At 41.3% G+C, this 21,954-nt stretch overlaps 1 protein-coding gene and 1 long non-coding RNA gene across 2 annotated transcripts; both read left to right on the forward strand.

Annotated features, from left to right (window-relative positions):
* Window positions 1-435: 435 nt before the first annotated feature.
* On the forward strand, window positions 436-1,996 carry LOC147319493 (uncharacterized). The gene is made up of 2 exons (XR_015131417.1): window positions 436-1,338; window positions 1,578-1,996. It is a non-coding gene; the product is annotated as an uncharacterized LOC147319493 (long non-coding RNA).
* A 2,320-nt stretch (window positions 1,997-4,316) lies between these two features.
* On the forward strand, window positions 4,317-9,345 carry LOC147319494 (C-type lectin domain family 12 member B-like). The gene is made up of 8 exons (XM_086310031.1): window positions 4,317-4,412; window positions 5,695-5,772; window positions 6,028-6,126; window positions 6,509-6,595; window positions 6,672-6,836; window positions 7,000-7,163; window positions 7,292-7,404; window positions 7,521-9,345. Exons 1-8 carry the CDS (start codon window positions 4,346-4,348, stop codon window positions 7,636-7,638), a joined length of 891 nt encoding a protein of 296 aa, XP_086166157.1. The 5' UTR covers window positions 4,317-4,345; the 3' UTR covers window positions 7,639-9,345.
* The last annotated feature ends 12,609 nt before the right edge of the window (window positions 9,346-21,954 follow it).

Raw genomic sequence — 21,954 nt, forward strand, 5'->3', positions numbered from 1 at the left:
ATATGGATTGAAACCTGTGAGGAATGTTTCCTGAATCCTAAGACGATTTAAGGCAGTTCTCAGGGCAAAAAAGGATCCAACCTGGTATTAGCATCATAAAGTGCCTGGTAGGTGTATAAAAGAACACACAGTGTAAAGTTCAAACATGCTGTAGGACAACTTTTTTTTTTCAGCTAAAAGCAGAAGTTGTCAAAAGTGAAACATATGACAGAGTCAAAAACAACAGTCAAGAACTTCATATTATATTCATATCTGTGACTTTAACACTTTGTATTTCTCAGAATACCAAAAAGTTCAAAAGGCTTTGTCAGGGATCCTGGGTCATTGAGTCAGTATTTTCAGTTTTGCCTGTTTTCCTGTTTCATGTTTTGTTATGTTAGCCTCGGTCTGTTCCGTTCCAGTTCCTGTGTGTGATTAGCCCGTTTAGCCCCACTGGCAACAATTGTTGCCAAAGTTTATCACTGTCATTTTCGACTCACAATAAAAAATCTCAAAGGTACTAATGCAACTTTTTCCACTTATATGCTAGTAGACAACTTAGACAAAGGTTTTGATTTTTAAAAAATCGTTTCCAAGTGCTTCCTATCGCATGACATCATCTGCTTCCCGCTCTTTCTGGCTGAAGACATGGCGGATGCAAATCATCCTGGAAAGAGGTAATTTTCATAAATTTCTTATGACTTTCCCCCCAAACATATTTATAATTATTTAATCATTCAAGTCTCTAGAGTAACCCTCCCCAAAAAAATTGTACCTAGGATAAATATTTTTTTGTTCATGGGCTTATTTCTGTGAGTGGCAACAAAAGTTGCCAGTGGGCACATAGCATGTCGCTAACTAAAGGAAAACACTGTCTGCAGGATTGCTCCTAATTTACTTATTTAAAATTGTAGAATGATGTACAATGGCTCATTTTAGTCCTTTTAGAATAATTCCTAGCTAAATAAATTCACAGGTATTCAAGGCCTCTGTGTATAGGATTTTTATACATTACCATACATCATTTTCTTGCTAGCTAAAATTCGCTTGCTAGCTAACATGTATGTTGTCCTTTCCTTAGGTACACCGTAGCAGAGATCCTGGCCATGCTGCAGGACTCTGAAACTGTGGCGGACATCACAGTTGTGCCTGAGTCAGAAATGCACGCACATGACACAGACTGTGACAGTGACCAATCTGATGATGAGGCCACTGGTGACCATAACCGCCTCCCATCAAGAATACTCAAAGGTGAAAGCTTTCTACCTAATTCGGACATGCAGCTGCCAAATCCCCCCGATGATGATCCTGGGTGCTCATCCTGAACAGTGCCATGGTGAACAGCTGGTGCTATTACAGGTACACAAGGCTGTATGTTATTTAGTGATATCACAATCGAGTTGGTGATGTTTGACTCGAGGTCATCGCTAGTGCTCTTCGGTCGACAAGAGCAACAGTGATGATATCCAGACCAACATCACAAACTCAAGTGTGATATTGCTTTTACAGAACATTCTACATATGGGGCATGACGTTGTAGAAAGGATGAAACGATGCACATTCATGCATCTATCATGCTTGTTTTGTCATTCATTTAGGTCCTGGAAAAGCGGGGAGAAGGATCTCCTCTCCTTCCAGAGGCTGGTAGCCCAGACCCTCCTCCTGCGCCATGGAACAAAGCCAAGTAGGCAGGGCAGAAGATCTTCAATGGCGGTGGCGATAACTGATGCCACCAGGTTTGATAATTTGAACCACTGGCCCTGCAACACTGGTAGCAGGTACAAGCGATGCAAGAACTGCGGCGGACGCACATCATTTGCGTGTGGAAAGTGTGATGTGCCACTACATGTGGAGTGCTTCAAGAAGTACCACACTGAGTAGAACATGCATGAAAGATGATGGAATGTATGGGAAGAAATATGTTATATATGTATATATGTTTTTAGAGGTTCTAAGAAAAAAATGTTTGTTGAGTTTTTGAGTATAAAAAAATTGAGAATAAAGAAATCAGTTCAAATTGTTTGATGTTTTGAATTTTATACAGGGGGAACCTGAGGCTCCACCTTTTTGTTATTATTTATTATGACTATATTATTATTTTGTTCTTATTATATTATTATTATTACTTCTCTATTATTATTATTAGGTGACATTTGACCTAGTGACAAGCTGTGTGACTACTGGCAACAATTGTTGCCAGTCATAAAAATGCTATTTTCTTCAAAAAAAAGTACAAAATGGAAAAAATAAATACATAACATGATTCAGAGGGACTCAACTGATAAAATGATATGCCTTACAACTCTGAAAAAAATCTGGGCACAAACGGGTTAGTCAGATTCAGTTCAGCTGTGTTCTCACCTGTCTCTCATCATCTGGCTGAGGACCATGGCCTCAGATTTGGAGGTGTTGATTCTCATTCTCACCACTTCAAATGAAGCCAACAGAACCACCTCATCTGCAAAAAGCAGAGATTCTGAGACCACCCAAGTGAAAGCCTTCCACCACTTGGCTACGCCTAGAAATTCTGTCCATAAAAATTATCAACAGTCCAAACAAAGTCCAATAACAAAACACAGCTTAGGTTCAGATCCGGGAGGCAGTTCCTCCAAATCATGCCCCGCCAAGTCTCATAGTCATTGCTCACATGACCGATGAAGTCTCCCAGTAGGATAACAGAGTCCCCAGGTGGAGCACCCTCAAATACTCCCCCAGGGACAAGAGGAAGGCTGGGTACTCTGAACCGTCATTTGGCACATACAGTAAGCGCAGATGACAGTCAGGACGAAATCCCCGACCTGAAGGTGCAGGGAACACCAGGAGAAACCACAACGTACAGGCAGCAAGCCAAGGGGATACTAAGATACCCACTCAAACTCCAGACTAAGTCCAGCCCCTCTCCAGAAAACTGGGCCTCCTCTCCTAGCCACGGCTAGGCGCACATTGCACCCGACACCCCACAGCTCCTCCTGCGGTGGTGGGCCTGCAGGAGGACGGGCCCATGTCCCTTTTTCGGGCTGTGCCTGGCTAAACACCCATGGACTAATGCCCAGCCACCAGACACTCGCCCTCGGGCACACTCCCCGGGCCTGGCTCCAGGACGGGGCCTCGGTAACCCTATCGTGGGCAGTGTGAACTTTTCCCTTGATCATGTACTCATAGGGGTCTTCTGAATAGCTCTTTGTCTGGTCCCTCACCCAGGACGAATTTGCCATGGGAGACCCTACCAGAAGGCAAAAGCCCTCGGACAACATAGCCCCTGGGATCCCTGGGACACACAAACCCATTCACCACGATAAGGTAGCGATTCGCCCAAACAATTGATAGGTGGAATAAGTGCTTTATAACTGTTGGCATGAAACTTCGCTGTGGTGAACCATAAACTAGTGGATCTGCAAACTTCAGAAATCTATTGGATAGCCTGTGAAGATAAGTAAGTAAATTAAAACATGGACATTGTAAGTTACTGCTGCTGTTTGGCCAATAGTGGGCACTGTATTGCTAATCTCTGGCTCTCTTCCATAGTTTGGTTTTTGTCCTGTCTTTCTGCCCATCAACCATACCATTCATTGAAGGATGATGGCTGCCCCTTTATGAACTTGATACTGTTGGAGGTTTCTTTCTCTCAAAAGGGAGTTTTTCTTCCCCACTTCACCAAGTGCTTCCTCAAAGGGGGTTATTCAATTGTTGGGATTTTCTCTGTATTATTGTTGGGTTTCTACCAATATAAATACTAGACCTCCCGAAAGCCTCGGGAATTTAATAAAGTCTCAAATTATAAAGCAAGTTTAGTCTTTTATAGCTCCTAAAACTATATCATTAGGTTTATTTTTTTTTTGCTGGACATCTTGGGAAGAAAAAGGAACCTGTCCTCTGAACTGACAAAGTATGAGTTTATATGTTCACACTAGTTTCTCTTGTATATCTGAATGTTTTTCCCTCTCTAATGATCATCTGTCCAGATTTTCTTTCTGCTTTTCATGCAGTGCATGCTGGACCACCACCATTTGTGGAAATCATTTGAAAAAACACACTGACAAATTGTTGCATTAACAAGGAAAAGTGTATGTTTGTTTTGAGGTATTATCAAGAAAGGAACAGATGAAAACAGAAGTAAATGAGAACAAGTTGCAGACATTCCCAATGAGTTACTGCTGAATATATATCCTGTCACACCAACGCTGTGAAAAAAAACAACTTCTCTGACCTTGCCTATCATCTATATCAGTAAAAAGCAGAAGTTGGACGAAAAGAGAGAAATGAAAGGCGTGGAAACAACTTTTTTTTTAATGATTCGCTTTAGTTTTAACACAGTGCTATTTTTTGGTGCACAAGTTATGAGAAGCTCAACAGAAAGACTTCAGCAATGGCAGAGCAGAAGTTTAACAACACACCATTCAATCTAAAACCTAAAAAGCAATACCAGTCAGAAGGTAAGCTAAGCTTTTCAAATACGTGCATCAGCAAAAGATATTTTCAAACTCACGCTGTAGATCATGTAGATGAACATCACAATTAATAATTATAGGAGATGTTTTACTGTACAAAGTATATGACTGCTGACACCAACATCTTTGTGTTTTTATCATTTCAAGCAATGTTTTTTCTTTTAATGTTTTTTGTCTGCATTATTAATAAATGTAAATAAAAACTACCTAAACCAAGACAAGTAAGAGGATGAGATACTAAAAGTGCTTCGGTATTTACACTCAGTAGCACAGGAACAGAGCAGGAGGGAAAAGCAAGAGAAAGAAAGAGAGCCAGGGACAACAACATCACATTAGAAAGGTATAGTAATCATCCACAACTATTTTCAGTTGCAGATGATAAAGGATTCAGAAAGATTATTCATGCAGGCCCATACGACAGAGAATATGCATCTTCTTTTTATTTTCATATTTTAATTTATATTTAATTGTGTTGTGGTTTGCAGTGTTTTGTGTTGTTTCACTTTAAATTTGTAAAAGGAAAAAGCTGAAAATTTAAATAGTTAAAAATTGAAATGTGAATAGTTGGTTTTTGTATTACCGGTATATGATTTATTTATTACATTTTATGTGGAGTGAATAAAAATAAGTATATTTACGTTGGCCCCTACAGACAAAGCACGTACAAACTCCTAAACACGTAAAAACTCAGAAGCACATAAAAACTGGTGTGGAGGGTTGTAACAATGGTGTCTTCATTTGATCTCTTACCTCTGTTTGCGAACTGAAGTGGGTGAAGTGTGGTTTGCAAGCAGGACATACTGTGGCACCGGACCATGTTCTAAAACATGTTATTATAACAGGTCATAGAGCAAGTTAATCGGTAGTCTTTGAGGCTGCTAATGTTGGTTTGTTTAGGCAGTGGGACGAATGTGGCTGACTTCAGGCATGGAGGGATGCAGGACTGGGACAGCGAAGCGTTAAAGATCTTCGTGAAGAACCCAGCCAGCTGATCTGTGCATTCTTTTAAAAAGAGCTTAAATATATTTAAGAAGCTTAATTCTGTCAACATATTTGCTGAATTCTGTTTTGTGCATTGAAAATAATCAAAAGATACTTTGGAAAACTGTGGTTACTTAGTTAGTTTGGCATTAATTAGTTACTAACTACCCTTTAACCAACAAAACAAATCAGATTAACTAACCTTTCTTAACCAGGCATTTCTTTTTTACCTGCCATTTAAACAGTCTTTGTCTTCTGTTACAACATTGTCATTCAATTCTTTCAGTTAAAACAAAGGAAAACAACGTGTTTGAAGAAATGAACATGAAAAATAAAGAAACTAAACAAACTTCTGACACAAATGGTGAGTTATACAAAGCAAATGCAAAACCACTACTTTTACTACAAGGCATCATGCAAAGTACTAACCAGCCTGTCTTACAAACTGGAAGGGTAGAAAATTTGGTGCCTCATAATCTGCAAATGACAGTGACCTCAACAGAAAAACAATAGCAGCAGTCACTTTAACTAACAAACTAGACTTGACATCCACCAAATTATTCACATTGACTACCTTTTTTTTCTTGCCATGAAATCATTCTTTGTCTTCTGCTACAAGGTTACCCTTTAAGTCTTTCAGTACGAAGGCAGGAAGAAAATTTATATGAAGAAATGAACGTGAAAAACAAAGGAACTAAACAACCATCTGACACAAATGGTGAGTTATACAAAGACAATACAAAACTGCTACTTTTACGACAGGAACTGATATGAAACTTGCTTAGAAACTGGAAGTGTGCTGTTGGCATTTTCCTTACAAGAGCTTAATGACAACATCCTCTCAAATCACATTTTGATATGTACAGGATTCACCGTTATTGAAGTTTGATCCATAATATGGGCTTCACCTTGGTTTTGCCTCTGAACTTTTTCAAACAGATTTTTCTGTTTTTCCCTAGACAATAACAAAAAAGTTCATTAATTAGAATGGTTTTATGATTATAAAAAGCCAATTGATGATTTTAAGTTGACACAAGCAATTTAGAATCTTAAAAGTAAGAATTAGTTTGATTGCTATAATAAGTATTTATTTCTCCTAGATAAGCAGTGTGCATGTATAAAATCTTGTACATCAGTAACCATTTGCTGGGGTATTCTGTTACTGATCATGGCCCTTCGCATCTATTGTGAGTATAACTTTTAAAATTAGTTCATCTGCAATGTGTGTGTAAAGCCAAAGAAGTGTTACGTTTTGTTTTTCAGTTACCACATTGTTAATTCATAAGAACAAAGACTTATTGAGGAGTCAACTCAACTGGACAAACACCTCCACTGCCTTTGAAACACAGATCAGAGACCTCATTGCAGAAAACCAGAACCTAACAGAACAAATAAAACTCATGAAGATGGAGCTCAGTCTTGGTCCAGGTCAGTGCAGTGTTGATGCCTACTGTCCCAAAGAAAATAACAGTAGGCTCCAAATCTATCAGCTACAAAAATAGGTCATGTCAAATAAATGTGCACTGATGATCTTTATTAATTGATTTTTACTTTTTTTTTTTTTTTTTTTTTTTACTTTTTTTACTTGCAGAAAAGGTTTGCAACACTTGTCGGGAGGGCTGGCTCCACTTTGAGTCAAACTGCTATGCAATTAATGATGCTGAACCTCATGAGCAGAAAACCTGGGAAGAAGCTCGAGAAAACTGCAAAGAAAAGATTTCCAATTTGGTTGTTGTAATTAATGCAACAGAAAAGGTAATAAGAAATGTGGCTCATTAGCAAAAATGTATTTAACAAAAATACATTTTCTTTTGATCACATTCTGTGTTGCAGTGCCTTAAGCAAAGTAGTTGAGTATTTCTGATAACTTTCTCTTTCATCAGAAATATATCAGTGACAAAAGCTGGAAGAGTTCAGGAGAAAATGGATACTGGATTGGTCTGAGAGCTGAAGGTGGGAAATGGACATGGGTGGATGGAAGTTATCTGACTGATAAGTAAGAGAAACTTTGAGTCAATAACAATTTAATAATATTTTTCCAAATCTGGGATATATCAATTTTGTTTTATACCAATAATTATCAGCTTTAATCAAACTTGTTTTTTTCCTCAGCTCCTGGATTCAGCAGCCTCCTTCTGATGGTCTCTGTGTAATTTCTGTCCAAAACGAAGGATTTAAATCAGCGAACTGTGACCAGAAGAAACAATGGATTTGTAAAAAGAGACTCTAAGTATTTGAATTACCGCAGATAGACTTCAGAAGACTTTTGTAATCTGTAAATATAATTGCATATTTGCAAATAGCTCACTTGGCAATCCGGTGGAAAGTCGACTCCCTTCGTTATTCCCTTCTGGGCCGCCCTTTCACCCTCTATTCACTAGAGGTCCAATATCTATGAGCAAATGGCTCAAGGCTGTTTTGATAACATGACGAAAGCATGCTAAGAGGGCCTTGTGACTGATCAGCAGATATCATGAGCTGACAAGGGCAGGAAATATGTCTTTTAAACCAATACTTTACATTGACTGGCATACATGCATTACAGTGATGCATGCATGGTTTTACTACTGACTTCAGTCATCATGATAATTCATATTTCAGTCTGCAAACAGATTCATCTTTAGAAAAATGCTTTTTGCCATTGTGGTTTACAAAAGATTTACAATTGTTTTAAAACATCAATTGTTTCAGAGGCTGGATCAGAGGCTAATTTTTCCCACAGAGATCATAACAACTGCTCGGCAACCAGACCTCGTCCTTTGGTCTAACTCCCAAAAACATGCGTACGTCATTGAACTGACGGTACCACGGGAGGGAGCAATTCAGGAAGCATTTGAACGTAAGAAGCTGTGGTATGCCAACTTGGCAGCTGAGGCAGAGGACAGAGGCTGGAAGATCAAGGTGCGCCTGGTGGAAGTGGGGTGCAGGGCTTTGTTGCCAGTACAACAGCAAAACTGCTTAGAGAGATTGGGTTCAGAGGACAGGCACAACGGCAGGCTATAAGAGAATTAGCTAAAACTGCTGAGAGGACCAGTCACTGGCTATGGCAAAAAGGGCTGACATCACTTGGGCAGCTAAGGCAGTCAGCTAACCGCTCTTCTCCCCTCTGCTCTTCTTCCCTTTTTCTGGGAGGCAGTGGGGAGGTAGAGCGTACAGCCCGATCCAGCGGGGAGGTGTAGGCAGCCAGATCGGGCGCCCCCCTTCTGGCTCTCCTCTCTGCTCTTTCCTGTCTTGTCCCTTTTGTCTTACTTCTCTCTATCACCTTTTCTATCCATTTAAAGAAGTGAGGCTCTGTCAGGGTTATATTTTGTGATTGTCATTTGTACTTAGAAATATATAATCATTTATGCTTAGAGGTATAAAATCGCTTGCATATTGATAAAATGTCTCATCCTTAGTAGGTCTTTAAGACTCTGTGTACCATGAGATGAGAGTACGTTCACTCCTTTTCCAGAGTTTTCTGGCATAGCACACACATCCTAAGGTCACGACAGAGGTCGTATCTTCTCTTTCTCGTATATGGTATGGCAAACACAACTGTATCTGTTTACCTATAAGAGCCTTTTGTTTAGGTGAACTGCTGGACTCCCTGGTCCAGCTATCTGGGGAGTCATTCACAGGGTCACATTTTGACACACGCACACATACACACACACACACATACATATACACACACACACACACACACACACACACACACACACACACACACACACACACACACACACACACACACACACACACACACATACATACACACACCCATGTACACACATACACCCACATACATACACATACACACGCATACCTACAAATACACACAGACTGGTACTATTTGTTTACACACATGCCTGTTTAAGCTGTCATATGTTAATGAAACTGCATATTCATGTAACCACAATAAATAGCGGTGCTACGGAGGTGCTGACCGAGAGTGACGGGGTTCAAGCGGCAGGAACAGCGCTCGGTCTCGGTCACCTCCCTCGTGCACGAGATCACACAAAGAGCTCTGGTGTCTTGTGTGTTGTTTTTGCCACTGCAGTAGATTGTCTCAGTTCTTCCAGCAATAGGTTTGTGCCTAGATAAACCTAACAGGCTCTATAAAGGCTAAAGAGAGATAAGTATTATTTCTCAGTTGCAGTGAATCAATAGAAGAAAATAAACAGTAGAAAACTAAACAGAAGAATGAAGAAGAGAATAACAATTTAACATAAACCATTGACACACACTGGGGCCTGATCAACCCTGGCAGGGCCTCCTTGGATGAGGGTGTCTAGTGATAATGGCTGAAACACCTGATGAATCCAAGGTCCACTACTGGCGATGTGTCCCAAATTTTAATATGATAATGTAGATCAGATCTCTAATCCCTAAACCTAACAGCGTTGCACAAATTATAAGTCATGCCTCTGCTAGTTTCGCTTTCTGATAGAAATAAAGATTATCGTTAAAGGTTCAGTGTGTGGCAGGTAGGAATTGGACTCAAAAATACAGGAAAAGGGAAAAAAGGAACAAACTGAAAAGCAGCTTCACTGATGAACACAAACCAAGTACAAAATAATGAAGGTCAAACACAGATACCAAAAACTGTCACTCTATCAAGGACCCCATCAAAGTTGGAGGAATACAGAATGCACACAGCAAAAGGGAAACATGACAAGTTACGACTGAGATAATATTTACACCGAGATGATAATGAGGCAAAAGGCAAAGGGTAGGGGGACAGCTGACACTAATCACAGATAATGAGACAGGAAGTAGAACCAAAACCAAAGACATACGAACTTGACACAGTGACAGATGATAGCAAACACCGAGATAAAAGTGGATTGACAGGTAATTCACTTATCAACTATGCAATCAGGGAACTAAAGGCACAGATCACAAAACCAATCATAAGTCAAAACATAACACCCAAACCAGAAGTCTAAATAATAGAGAATATAGAACCAAACATACAAGATCCGGGTGGTTAGCACTGTTGCCTCACAGCAAGAAGGTCCTGAGTTCGAGAAAAATTTCTTTAATATCAAAGAATGCTGTCAATGTGATTTTAAAGAAATTCAGAGTGTTCTGTCATTGTGCTGTTTATTATTGCTGGCACCAGAAAACCGCCACTGAATAAATCCTGGATTTTTATACACTTCAAATTCTGCAAATAAGTGTCCTCACCAGAAAAACTATAGCATCGGTTATTTAGTATCTTTAAACCACCATAATAGATTTGATTTATTAACTTTTCATTAACCAGGCTGTTTTGTTTCTTGGCCTGAAAAAACTATGTGTCTTCTATTGGAAGGATGTAAACATGTTTTTTATATAGTTGCACATAAAAGAAATATGTTACATTTATTTAAATATAATAATTTAATGTCATGGTCTTGGGTCATTAGACCCAGCTTTTGTGTTTCATTTTGGTATAATTTTATGTTTTGTTTTACTTCTTATTTTGTATTACTTCTTATGGTTTGGGGCTTGTGTTTTATTATTTCTACCTGTGTGTCTCTCTCTTGTGCTCTGTTCGTGTCCCTGAGTTTGTGTTGCAAAACTGTCTGTGAGTTTCCGGTTTTAATTTGAAGGTTTGTGTCTTGTTGTGTCTAATTAGGTTCAGCTGTGTTCCCCTCTGGTGTGTCATTCCCTCGTTACCTTGTGTGTATTTATAGTGTGTGCCTGCCTGTGTTCCTTGTTGGTTCATCTGTGTTATTTGGTAATCTCTGCAGCTCTCTGCTCCTCTTTCTGCGTTCCATCCCCTGTGTAACCTCCTTATGTTTTCCCCTGCATGTGATTCTGTGAGTTATGGTTTCAGGTTTTGTTTGTTTGTCATTAGTTTTTCCCAGTTCAGGGGCCTGTTCTTCGTACCGCGCTAAGTGAGTTAGCTGGATGAGATTGTTGACGATTTCGCGTGATCCTGGATCGTTCGGTTCCCCGAAGCTCATCCGGGACTTGCTGTCATAGCAACAGAGCCGTAAGCGTAAACCTGCTGGGGAGCAGGTTTACTTTATGTAAACAGGATTAGATCGCGGCCACGCAGGTATGTCCGCGTCATTCATACGAAAGCAACAGCGATATTCCACCACTGTTTCACCATAAATAAATAACATCACTGTAACCAAAGATAATGCAGCACTTGATCCTTTTATTGATGTCACACAGATACATACAGGTCAGTCCCCAAAAAAAGGGAAATGTACCAGTAATCACGCCATGTCATGTAGGTGACCACGCCAGATGCAACACACATGCCAGAGTGGGAATAGCACATTACGTCGTGTACTCACGATGACAGCCCACGGCTATAAAAGCGAAGGTGGAAGTGGGAAGTCTGTCGCAGCCATGTCCTGTCCGTTTGTACGCGAGCCACCCATTGCGGAAGGTGCAAGAGTGATAAGGAGAGTGTTCAGAATCCAACGTATATTGTGGGATAGACAGGATCCTTTAGCACAGCGCGACAGTGTGCTCATAGAGAGATACCGATTTTCCCGTGAGGGTATCATCTACCTAACCACCCTGCTGGATCCCCATGTTAAGAGTACCACTCACCGTAGTCGGTCATTAACAACTGCACAGACTGTGTGCATTGCCTTGCGTTTCTTTGCGAGTGGCACGTTCCTGTACGCGTGTGGAGACGCAGAGAACGTTGGCAAAAGTGCCGTCTGCCGGGCCATTCGCAAAGTGTACCTGGCACTCAAGCATTACCTGGGTGTGTTTGTGGTTTTTCCAAGCCACGTAAGACCACAGGTCGTCAAACAGGGCTTTTTTGCCATTGCAGGTACAGTAAATTGTATAGTGTATGTGATGCAATCATGACCTATGGCGGTAACTGTAGCTCGAGCGTCCGCAGGCTTCCCGAATGTGATTGGTGCCATAGACTGCACACACATTGCGATCCAGGCCCCCCCAGGCCCCAATGAAGGGGACTTTGTCAACCGAAAGGGGGGCCACAGTATAAATGTGCAGGTGAGTAATACTGACATTCCAGATGGCAATATATAATGGGAGACGTGTGTTCACACATAATACAATCCCCCAGATGGTGTGTGACTCCATGTGCCACATCACAAATGTGGAAGCTAAATGGCCCGGATCAGTGCATGACGCACGGATCTTCAGAGAGTCAGGGTTATGCACATCATTTGAGCGTGGTAAGTAAGGGAGGCTTATATTGATACTACATACACCTTTCGGGCCTGACATAACAGCAGTTCCCCACTACACAGGGGCCTACGATGGGATCCTCCTCGGGGACAGAGGTTATGCATGCAGGCAGTACTTTATGACACCGTTCCCTGACCCCGACCCTGGGCCACGAACCCGCTACAATGCAGCTCTGGCCAGGACAAGGGCACGCATTGAAATGACCTTTGGGCAACTGAAGGAACGGTTCCAGTGTCTGAGACGCCTGAGGGTTGCACCTGACAGGGCATGTGACATCATTGTTGCATGTGCCGTACTGCACAACATTGCCACCATCAGAGGGGAGAGGACCCCCGTGGTGGAGGTGCAGCCTGAAGATGACCTCCAGCCAGTGCACTTGGACCAACCTAGTGGCAGAGCTGCACGGGACAGGATTGTGCAACACAATTTCGCATAATAAAGAAATGACATGACATATTTTCCATTGACGTTTATTTGTGCACCGTTGTCTGTCCCATCACACACAGGCCGGTCATCAGAGTTGCCTGGAAAGACAGAGCATATATGCTGTGTCACGCAAGGTCAGCAATAGTGCACCGAGTGAACGTGTGTTCCTACTCACTCTGGAGTTCCCCTTGGAGCAACTCGATTTGCAGTTGCAGTTTTTGCCTCATTAGAGCTTGTAGTTCGATCTCACCTAGGAGCTTTTGTTTCTTCAGCTCAGTGTACTCTATTTTCTGCTGGAGACTTCTCTTGTAGAGCAGACGAATGCCACCCTGTGTCGAATGTAGTGACAACATTTAACGGGGGATGCATGTCACATGGGCAGTATAATCAGTCACAACACAGCCCACCTCTGTATCAGCAGGCCTCTCTGCCGGCCTCTTGGCCTGCGAATCATACTGCAGTCAGACACACATGGCAGTACACAGGTGGATGGCAATTCAGGCCAATGCATGCATGTACTCACAGGGTCTTCCTCCAGACCACCGCCATCTGACAGGGTTGCGTCACTGTCCTGTGCAATGGTAGCACAATGGTGTTACAAGGGGATGTGGTACAGCCTATTGGTCTGTACAATTGGGTGGGGACAGATATATGTATATCTCCCAACTTACTGTGCATGCTCCAGTCACCCCTTCCATGGGAACAGGTAAGAGTGATGGGGTGTCATGTAACACTACACACAGAGGAAACCCACAGTGCCAATGTATGTCACAGTTCGAATAGCATTTTCATTACGGCAACAACCACACATTTTACATTGTGCAAATGGCATCATGGGCCCACTCACCAGTTATGTAGGTGCTGCTGCTACTGCACCCCGGCTTCTGCTGGTCTACGGAAGAGCTGCCCCCAGGGATGCCCTCAACAATGGGTCTGGTGGCATTCAACCTTAGAGCCAGCTCCTCTGCTGGGGTGTGACGAGGGGGTGCAGGACCACCGCCTGTCTTTTGTTGCTCTGCCCTCTTCTTGGTTGCTGTTATACACACACACAGGGATTGTTTCAGGGTGTCTTTTCATGGGACTGACAGCAATATACGTGTTGGACATTACGGCACCCAGTGATCGCACATTACTTCATCCAGCTGTACTAATCGTCAACAGCAGGTGTGTTCGGGGAACCGGATTAGCGCGCTCACGGTTAGCGCGATGGTTTGGTCTTGGATGTTTCATTTGATCTTGGATGTAGTAAGCGACGTACGAAGCACAGGGCCCAGGTTTACGTATAGTTTTGCCCTTGTTTTTATTATTTATCGTTCACTGTAAATAAACTCACTTGCATCACCGCCACTGTCTGTCCTCATTCACTTCCCAGCACGACTGCTGCCCCAGTCGTGACATTTAATCATTGCGTTTCATACAAAACCCACAAAAATCTTAAGAGTATGAATACATTTAACTGCCGTTTATGCTAGATAAGAAGACTAGATGTGTTAAATCGTGTCCATCAGTAGTAATGTGCCGGGGAATTCTTTTACTAATCATGGTCATTCTACTATTCTTTGAATATAGTTTAAAAATTACATTCATTTGCAATCTGTGTGTAAAGTAAAAGTAAAATGTGACTTTTTGTTTGTTTTAATGTTTTGTTTGGGGGGTTTTGTGTGTTTGCCTTTTGTTTGTATTTTTTAATATAAATGAACTTTTAATGAAAACTAATCTCAACTTAGCACAAGCTTATTAGAAAAGCTGACGAGAACTAACTGTAGAAAACCAGAATCTTAGGCATAAAAATAAGCAGCTGGAGACATAACTGAAGAAATGCGAAACAGGATGACATCATGGAATAAGTTCAGTGTTAGTCGAGCTCAGTGGAGCATTGATGCCTGCTGTCCCAAAGAAAACAACACTATTTTCCAAATCAATTGGCTAAAAGACATAATTTTGGGTAATGGTAATTGCATATTGTTCAGCTGGTGTGTGTGCGTGCATGTGAGCGCGTGTACGTGTGTGTTTATGAAAGTTTACAATTAATTCACAAAGTTCATAATTATAGAAGAAGTTTTACTGTACACAGAGTAGGTCTGCTGACGGCATTTAATACAACACAGAGTAAGATCTAAATTGGCACTCTGTGGTTTTTCCATTTGTGTCACTAAAGGTTTCTGCAGTGCAGTTTGTATACTGTATTGTATTGTATCTTTATTTGTTTCAGACATATAAAACAAAAAACAATATATACACACTACATATATTTTCATTTACAGATACGAATATATATGTAGATATACACACACACACGTATGTGTTCAGATAAACAAAAAATATATAATGAAATAAAGCAAAATCGTCTGACATAATGTAACAATGTTTGGTCTGAAAAGGAGTAGGAAGAAGTATGAACATACTTATTAATTCCTACCCCTGCTCAACATCTTATTGATCCCACATAATTCACCCAATTCCCATCATACTGAGTTTCTGTTCCCTGTATTGATGCTGTTTGGCCAACGGAGGGCGATGAGTTACTTCACAACAAGAAGGCTGTTGTCTGAAATATCTGTATTCTGGTATTTTTGTGTTTTTATATATCTGTATCTGACCGTATTCTTAGCTTAAGTGCATTATATTGAATCACGTTACTGTCACAATATTGTGGAATTTTGACAAAGGTTTCTAATCAAGCCAATAACAACACTGTTCAAGCTGCACATATTTAATTAAGATGGGGAAGAAGAGCTGTCCTCTATATCTGTACTCTTCATTCACTCATACTGTTCACATCAAGCACAGAGCTGCAAGGAAGCTTATTAGTACAGTCCCACGTTGTGCATATTACACATATTGTTGGTCAAATCAAGTTCACTGTTTTTTGGTTGTTTTTTGTTTTGGTGGTTGTTTTGTTTTTTTTGTTTTTTGTGTGCATACTTAATAAACATACATAAATACATGCTAAGAAGATTTAAGGTGGTTCTGAGTGCAAAAAGGTGCCCGACATGGTACTAGCATCACTAAGTCTCTGGAGTGTGTGTGTGTGTGTGCAAAAGAATACACAGTGTAAAGTTCAAACATGCTGTAGGACAAGTTGTTTTTTTCAGCCAAAAGCAGAAGCTGGCCTATGCAACAGTGCAACATCGCTTATTGGTGGCAGTGACATCTTCTACCACACAATGACTGAATTACACTTTAAAAACAGAACAACTGCTGTGATGTATGGTTGGGTGTGAGGGAGTTATAGATATAAGACCAACCATTTGATGGAAGAAGTGTTTCTGTAACTGTTAGAATGAAGATGTGCAGTTTCTGTCCAAAGTAATTGATGGAAATCAGTAAGCTGTGGTGAACCATGAACCAGTGGATTATGCAAACTTCAGAAATCTAATGGCTAGCCTAAGGAGATATTAAGTAAATTAAAACATGGACATTGTAAGCTGTTGCTGCTGTTTGGCCAATAGTGGGCACTGCATTGGTAATCTCTGGCTCTCTTCCATAGTTTGTTTTTTTGTTTTTTTGTCCTGTCTTTGGATGATCGTTGCCCCTCTTGATACTGTTTGAGGTTTCCTCCTCTTAAAAGGGAGTTTTTCTTCCCCACTTGCCATATTGGTCCATTTGACTGACCTTTATTATAATTGTGTATTTATTTGATTAGTTTTTTCGGTTGTTACAAACGGGACAAACATGACATGGGAATAGGACAGGGAGAAAAAATAAAAGAAAGAGAGGGAGAGAAAGAAAAACAGAGGGAAGAAGAGATGTGAGAAATGGGGGGAAGAGAAAAAAAGAAAACACCTGGATCACCTGTATGGGGATAAGAAAAAACAGACAAGAAAACAAACAAAAAAAAGCAACATAATAAATACAACACCATCACAATAAACTAGCTAACAGTAGATAACAGTAGATACTAAGTATTACATGTTATTGTGCAGTACACAAGATCGACAGCGCACAATGTGCTTTGAGGTAGCAGCCAAGAAAAGTGTAGCTTGTTTTCTGTGAAAGCCACCTGTGTGCACACCTGTCTGGATCGGCACGCTTGTATTCAAAAGGTTTCTCCATGTAATGATCTGCTAGGGAGTGTGGGGAGCCATAGCCCCGTCCCCCAGGGCATGAAGCAGGTATGGACCACATTATATTTCTGCTTTTCATGCAGTACATGCTGGACCATCACCATATCTGCTAAGATTAAAAAAAACCCACACTGACAAATTGTTGCATTGACAAGGAAAAGTGTCTGTTTGTTTTAAGGTATTACCAAGAAAGGAACAGCTGACAACCGAAGTAAATGAGAACAAGCTGCAGACACTGCCACTGAGTTAAAACTGTTGAATATATATCCTGTCACACCAACGCTGTGAAAAAAAAAAAACTTCTCTGACCTTGCCTATCATCTATATCAGTAAAAAGCAGAAGTTGGACAAAAAGAGAGAAATGAAAGGCGTGGAAACAAATTTTTTTTTATGATTCTTTTTAGTTTTAACACAGTGCTATTTTTTGGTGCACAAGTTATGAGAAGCTCAACAGAAAGACTTCAGCAATGGCAGAGCAGAAGTTTAACAACACACCAGTCAATCTAAAACCTAAAAAGCGATGCCAGTCAGAAGGTAAGCTAAGCTAATGCTATTCCTTCTTCTCCCCTGTGCATCATTCATATTCGATGATTAATTATTTTCTTTTTGATCATTTCCTTGTTCCAAGGGTCACCATGCGTAAATACCATACAATTGTAATTTCTGATCATGCACCAGTGCGGGTTGATATCTCATTTCCAATGTGTGCGCAAGGCAATGGTTCTGGAAATTTGATTAAGCATTAATGTCAGATGAGTTTTGAAAATTCATTTGCAAGTTGAATACCACATCAAGCTTTTTCTAGAAATGAATAACACTCCAGATGTTTCAAAATCTAAAATTTGGGAGTCGCTAAAGGCATATTTGCAGGACCAAATTATTTCTTTTTCTACTTATAAGAATAAAAAGCGAAATGAACAGCTTCGAGAACTGACAGAGCTTATAGCAAACATTGACACACAATATGCCACCAGCCAAATGCAGAGGGTACTGCTTCAGTCTGAATTTGACACCCTCTCAATTAAAGAAACCAAGAAGCTTTTCACTTAGATAAAGACATCATGTATACGAGCATTGTGAAAAAACATCATCTTTTCACATCAGCTTCGTCAATCCACTACAGCCCAATCTATACCCCACTTACAGTTAGACACAGGTAAGATAGTAACACACCCTGACGGAATTAATGCTGCTTTCAAGCTATTTGATCAGGATCTCTATACTTCCTGCACTGATTATCCAGAGTTGGACTTGGATTCTCTTGTTTCTCAGCAGGGGCCCAAGCGGTTGGTAGGGACGGAGGTTACAGGTCGTAACTTAGTCTCTCTGAGGGAAGAGATTGTCTGTTCCCCCAGGACATTTAAGGACTCTGGTGGCCCCCCTTCACTATCACTACCACCATGTTACAACCTGTCTAGGGCCAGGCAATAACATGAGCGAGACACCCCCCCCCCCCCCCCCCCCCCGACCCAATCAGCGACAGGAAGCAAATCCGTTCTTTATAATGTGATTTATTTACAAAGTGATAAAAAGAGGGACAACAAAGCAGGAGTGTCAACACTTCAGGGTGAGCCAAGGCCAAGATAATAAACAAAACAAATCTAAACTGATTCCCACACCACTGACCTAACCAAAACAAAAACCATAAATAAAGACTGCGTCTAACCTCCTCAACTAATTCAAAACAGGAGAAAACTGGTGATCAAAAGAAACAGCAGCTCACCCCTACCCATTCCACTTCCACAACTGTCAAGATAGCACTGCAGTCAGCGGCTGCCACAGGTATACTGCTGGGTCATGAGGAGAAATGCGAGAACCTCCCCCGCCGCAGCATTACAGCCTCATTTTAACGGGCGGGTCCTGCTGCTGGAACCAGTCACGACGGAGTTGTACATCCACGCACCAATCGAAGCAGGGCCCTGGCGCAGCTGAAAGAACAAACGGATACATTGACTGCACAAAATAAACACATAAAATGCAAATTCGTAACAACCATCACTCCCACCATCACTAACACCATCACTACAACCTTTATTGTAGTCCTAGCTCAGTCAGTAGTTCTGTTAGTAGCTCAGTCATAAGCTTTGTCACTGGTTCAGGCTCCTGCATTGTCACCCGCCCAGTTACTTGTTCAGTTCTTGGCTCAGACATCAACTCTGTCTCCAGGTCACTGATTAGTTCAGTCACCAGTGTAGTCATGTACTCAGCCATCTGTGTACATGATGTCCCATCTGCTTTTCAGGCTGCAGCCCGAGCTGGGTGTCTGTCTCACGCAGCTCAAACTAACTTCACCTCAGCCAGAGGGTTTCCGTACCATCTGGCCGTTTGTCTGTTCCAGCTGGGGGTTTATGAGAACCCAGCCAGCATCATGTCAAGTTAGCTGGGGGTTCTGGAGAGCCCAGCCAGCATCAAGCCATGTCAGCTGGGAGTTCTGGAGAGCCCAGCCAGCATCAACCCAAGTCAGCTGGGGGTTCTGGAGAGCTTGGACAGCATCACGCCACGTTAGTTGGCGGTTCAGGAGAACAGTTTTATCCAGGTGCTTTGTCTCAGCCACAGGACTCCATTCTGTCTGGTCCTAGTCCTGGTCCTGCCTCATCTGGTCCAGCGGTTGCCATGGCACCACCTCGACCATGTCTAGCTCAGCGTGGGCGGCCACCTTCCTGTCTTCTGGCTGGACTTTTTCACTGGTCCAGACAGCCTTCAGACCTGTGTCACCACCGCCGCCTTCCACGCAGCCGGCCTCCGGACCTGTTTTGTTTCCGCCGCCTTCGGCTCGGCCGGCTTCCAGACCTGCTCTGTCGCCGCCACTGCCTTTCATGTGGTCGACCTCTCTCCTGTGTCCAGGCTGCTTCTGCTTTCCACGCAGTCGGCCCCTGGAACGTCTGGACTTTAGAGTTCTGTGCTGCCGTCCCCCGGGTTGACCATCTGAACTACTGAATTATGGATTTTGTGCTTTTGGTCTCCAGAGGTGTTTTTGGACTCTTGTACTCCTGTCTGGAGATCCAGATTTTTATTTTTGTCATGTCTGTGTATTTATCCTCCAGTGTTCAGAGTCGTATCGTCCCTTATTGCTGTGTGTTACTCTCCCGGTGCTTCCTCCTGATCTTAGATCTCCAAGTATAGTTTTGTTTTGTATGCTTTTCCCCTGCCAGCAAATTAAGTCACTGCCTCCGTTAGTCCTGCATTTGGGTCCTTCCCTGCTTGCCTTCACACAGCACATTCACCATGACAGACGGCAGCATTGGGAGCAAAAATAAGTGAGATCACCAGGAGAAATACTATTCACAAGTGCTCTTTGTATGCAGATGACCTCCTTTTGTACATTACAGACCCAGAGGCATCAAATCCTTCAGCTCTGGACCTCATTGGATCCTTTGGCCGTCTGTCTGGTTAAAGATTAACCCTAGCTAAAAGTACACTGTTTCCTATTAATCATCTGCAAAGGAGGCTGATTACTCAACCTTTCATTTTACATTGAAACACTCCTTATTCACCTTTTTAGACAAAAATTTACCCCTATATTAGAGAAAACAAAATCAGATTTGGCACGCTGGTTAGTATCACCCATCTCTTTTGCTCAGCGGGTCAGCAATATTAAAATGTTAGTCCTGCCTCGATTCATGTATCTCTTCCAGATGATAAACCTTTTTCAACCATTTAGATGGACTCATATCATCTTTCATTTGAGACAAAAAAGTTCCAAGAATCCGTAAACCCCTTTTACAGTGTGCTAAGTCGGAAGGGGGCTTGGCCCTACCAAACGTTATGTATTATTATTGGTCTGCCAATATTGTGAACTTATCCACCTGGATGTGGGCTTTTAGGGAAGGCACTGAGCCACTTTGGTCCACCATGGAGCTACATGGAAATCTCACTACATCCCTTGTTGGAATAATGTGTTCAAGCCTACCAGTCAGTCGCAATGTTAATTTTAAAAATCCTGTGGTTAAAAACTCTCTTAATGTTTGGTTTCAGTGTCGACAACATTTCGGTCTGGGGTGATCGCTTGTCTGCTTCCCTATTGCGTCAAGTCATCTTTTTTTTTTACCAGCTTTTACCAGCTTTTTACCAGATGCAGGGTTTGAGGTTTGGTGCAGTAGGGGAATTATCTGTTTCTCTAAATTTGTTTGTTAAAGGATCATTTTTACCTTTTGAAATGTTATCTAAAGATTTTGGAATCCCAAAGACTCACTTCTTTAGATACCTAAAAGTCCATAGCTTTGCAGTTAAACATTTCACTTCTTATCCAAATCTACCTACTGATTGTCTGCTTGAGGACTGTCTGCAATTTATATATATATTTATATATATATATATATATATATCACTCAAATACATAGCATGCTGCAGGATACAAAGGTGGACTTCTTGTCCAAAGACAGACACGGTTGTCTTTGACAGATTTGTTCACATAGTAGTAATTCTTGTTTGTGTGCATATATTATACATTTTCCTGCATCCCTGCAAAGCCAATGTTTGTAATCGCAACTCCAGGTAAACTTTTCTATTTTTTTTTTTTAATGGAAAATTATAAATAAAATTGTCAAAAGAAATACGGTCAATCAACAAAAGCTATTTTCAAACTCAGGTTGTAAATCATGTAGATGAATGCCTAGATCTTTATGTTTTAATCATTTCAGTACATTTCTTTTACTGTTTTTTTACTGTAATAGTAAATGCAAAAAAACCCCTGACAAAAGACAAGTAAGATGTTGAGCTTGCACAAAAGACAAAATTTCCCTTGATAATGCAAGGTGAGGGTCTAAACCTCAACAAACAATCAAAAACTTTTGTGCATTGCAAATAATCAAAATATGCTTTGGAAAATTGTGGTTACTTAGTAACTAATTAATTCCAAATACCCTTTAACCAACAAAACAAATCATATTACTCAGATT

Source organism: Aulonocara sp. 'chitande type north' Nkhata Bay, linkage group LG11 (genome assembly GCF_057382095.1).
Source record: "Aulonocara sp. 'chitande type north' Nkhata Bay isolate Kocher_YH1m ecotype deep benthic linkage group LG11, A_spYH_male_GT1.1, whole genome shotgun sequence".
NCBI lineage: Eukaryota > Metazoa > Chordata > Actinopteri > Cichliformes > Cichlidae > Aulonocara > Aulonocara sp. 'chitande type north' Nkhata Bay.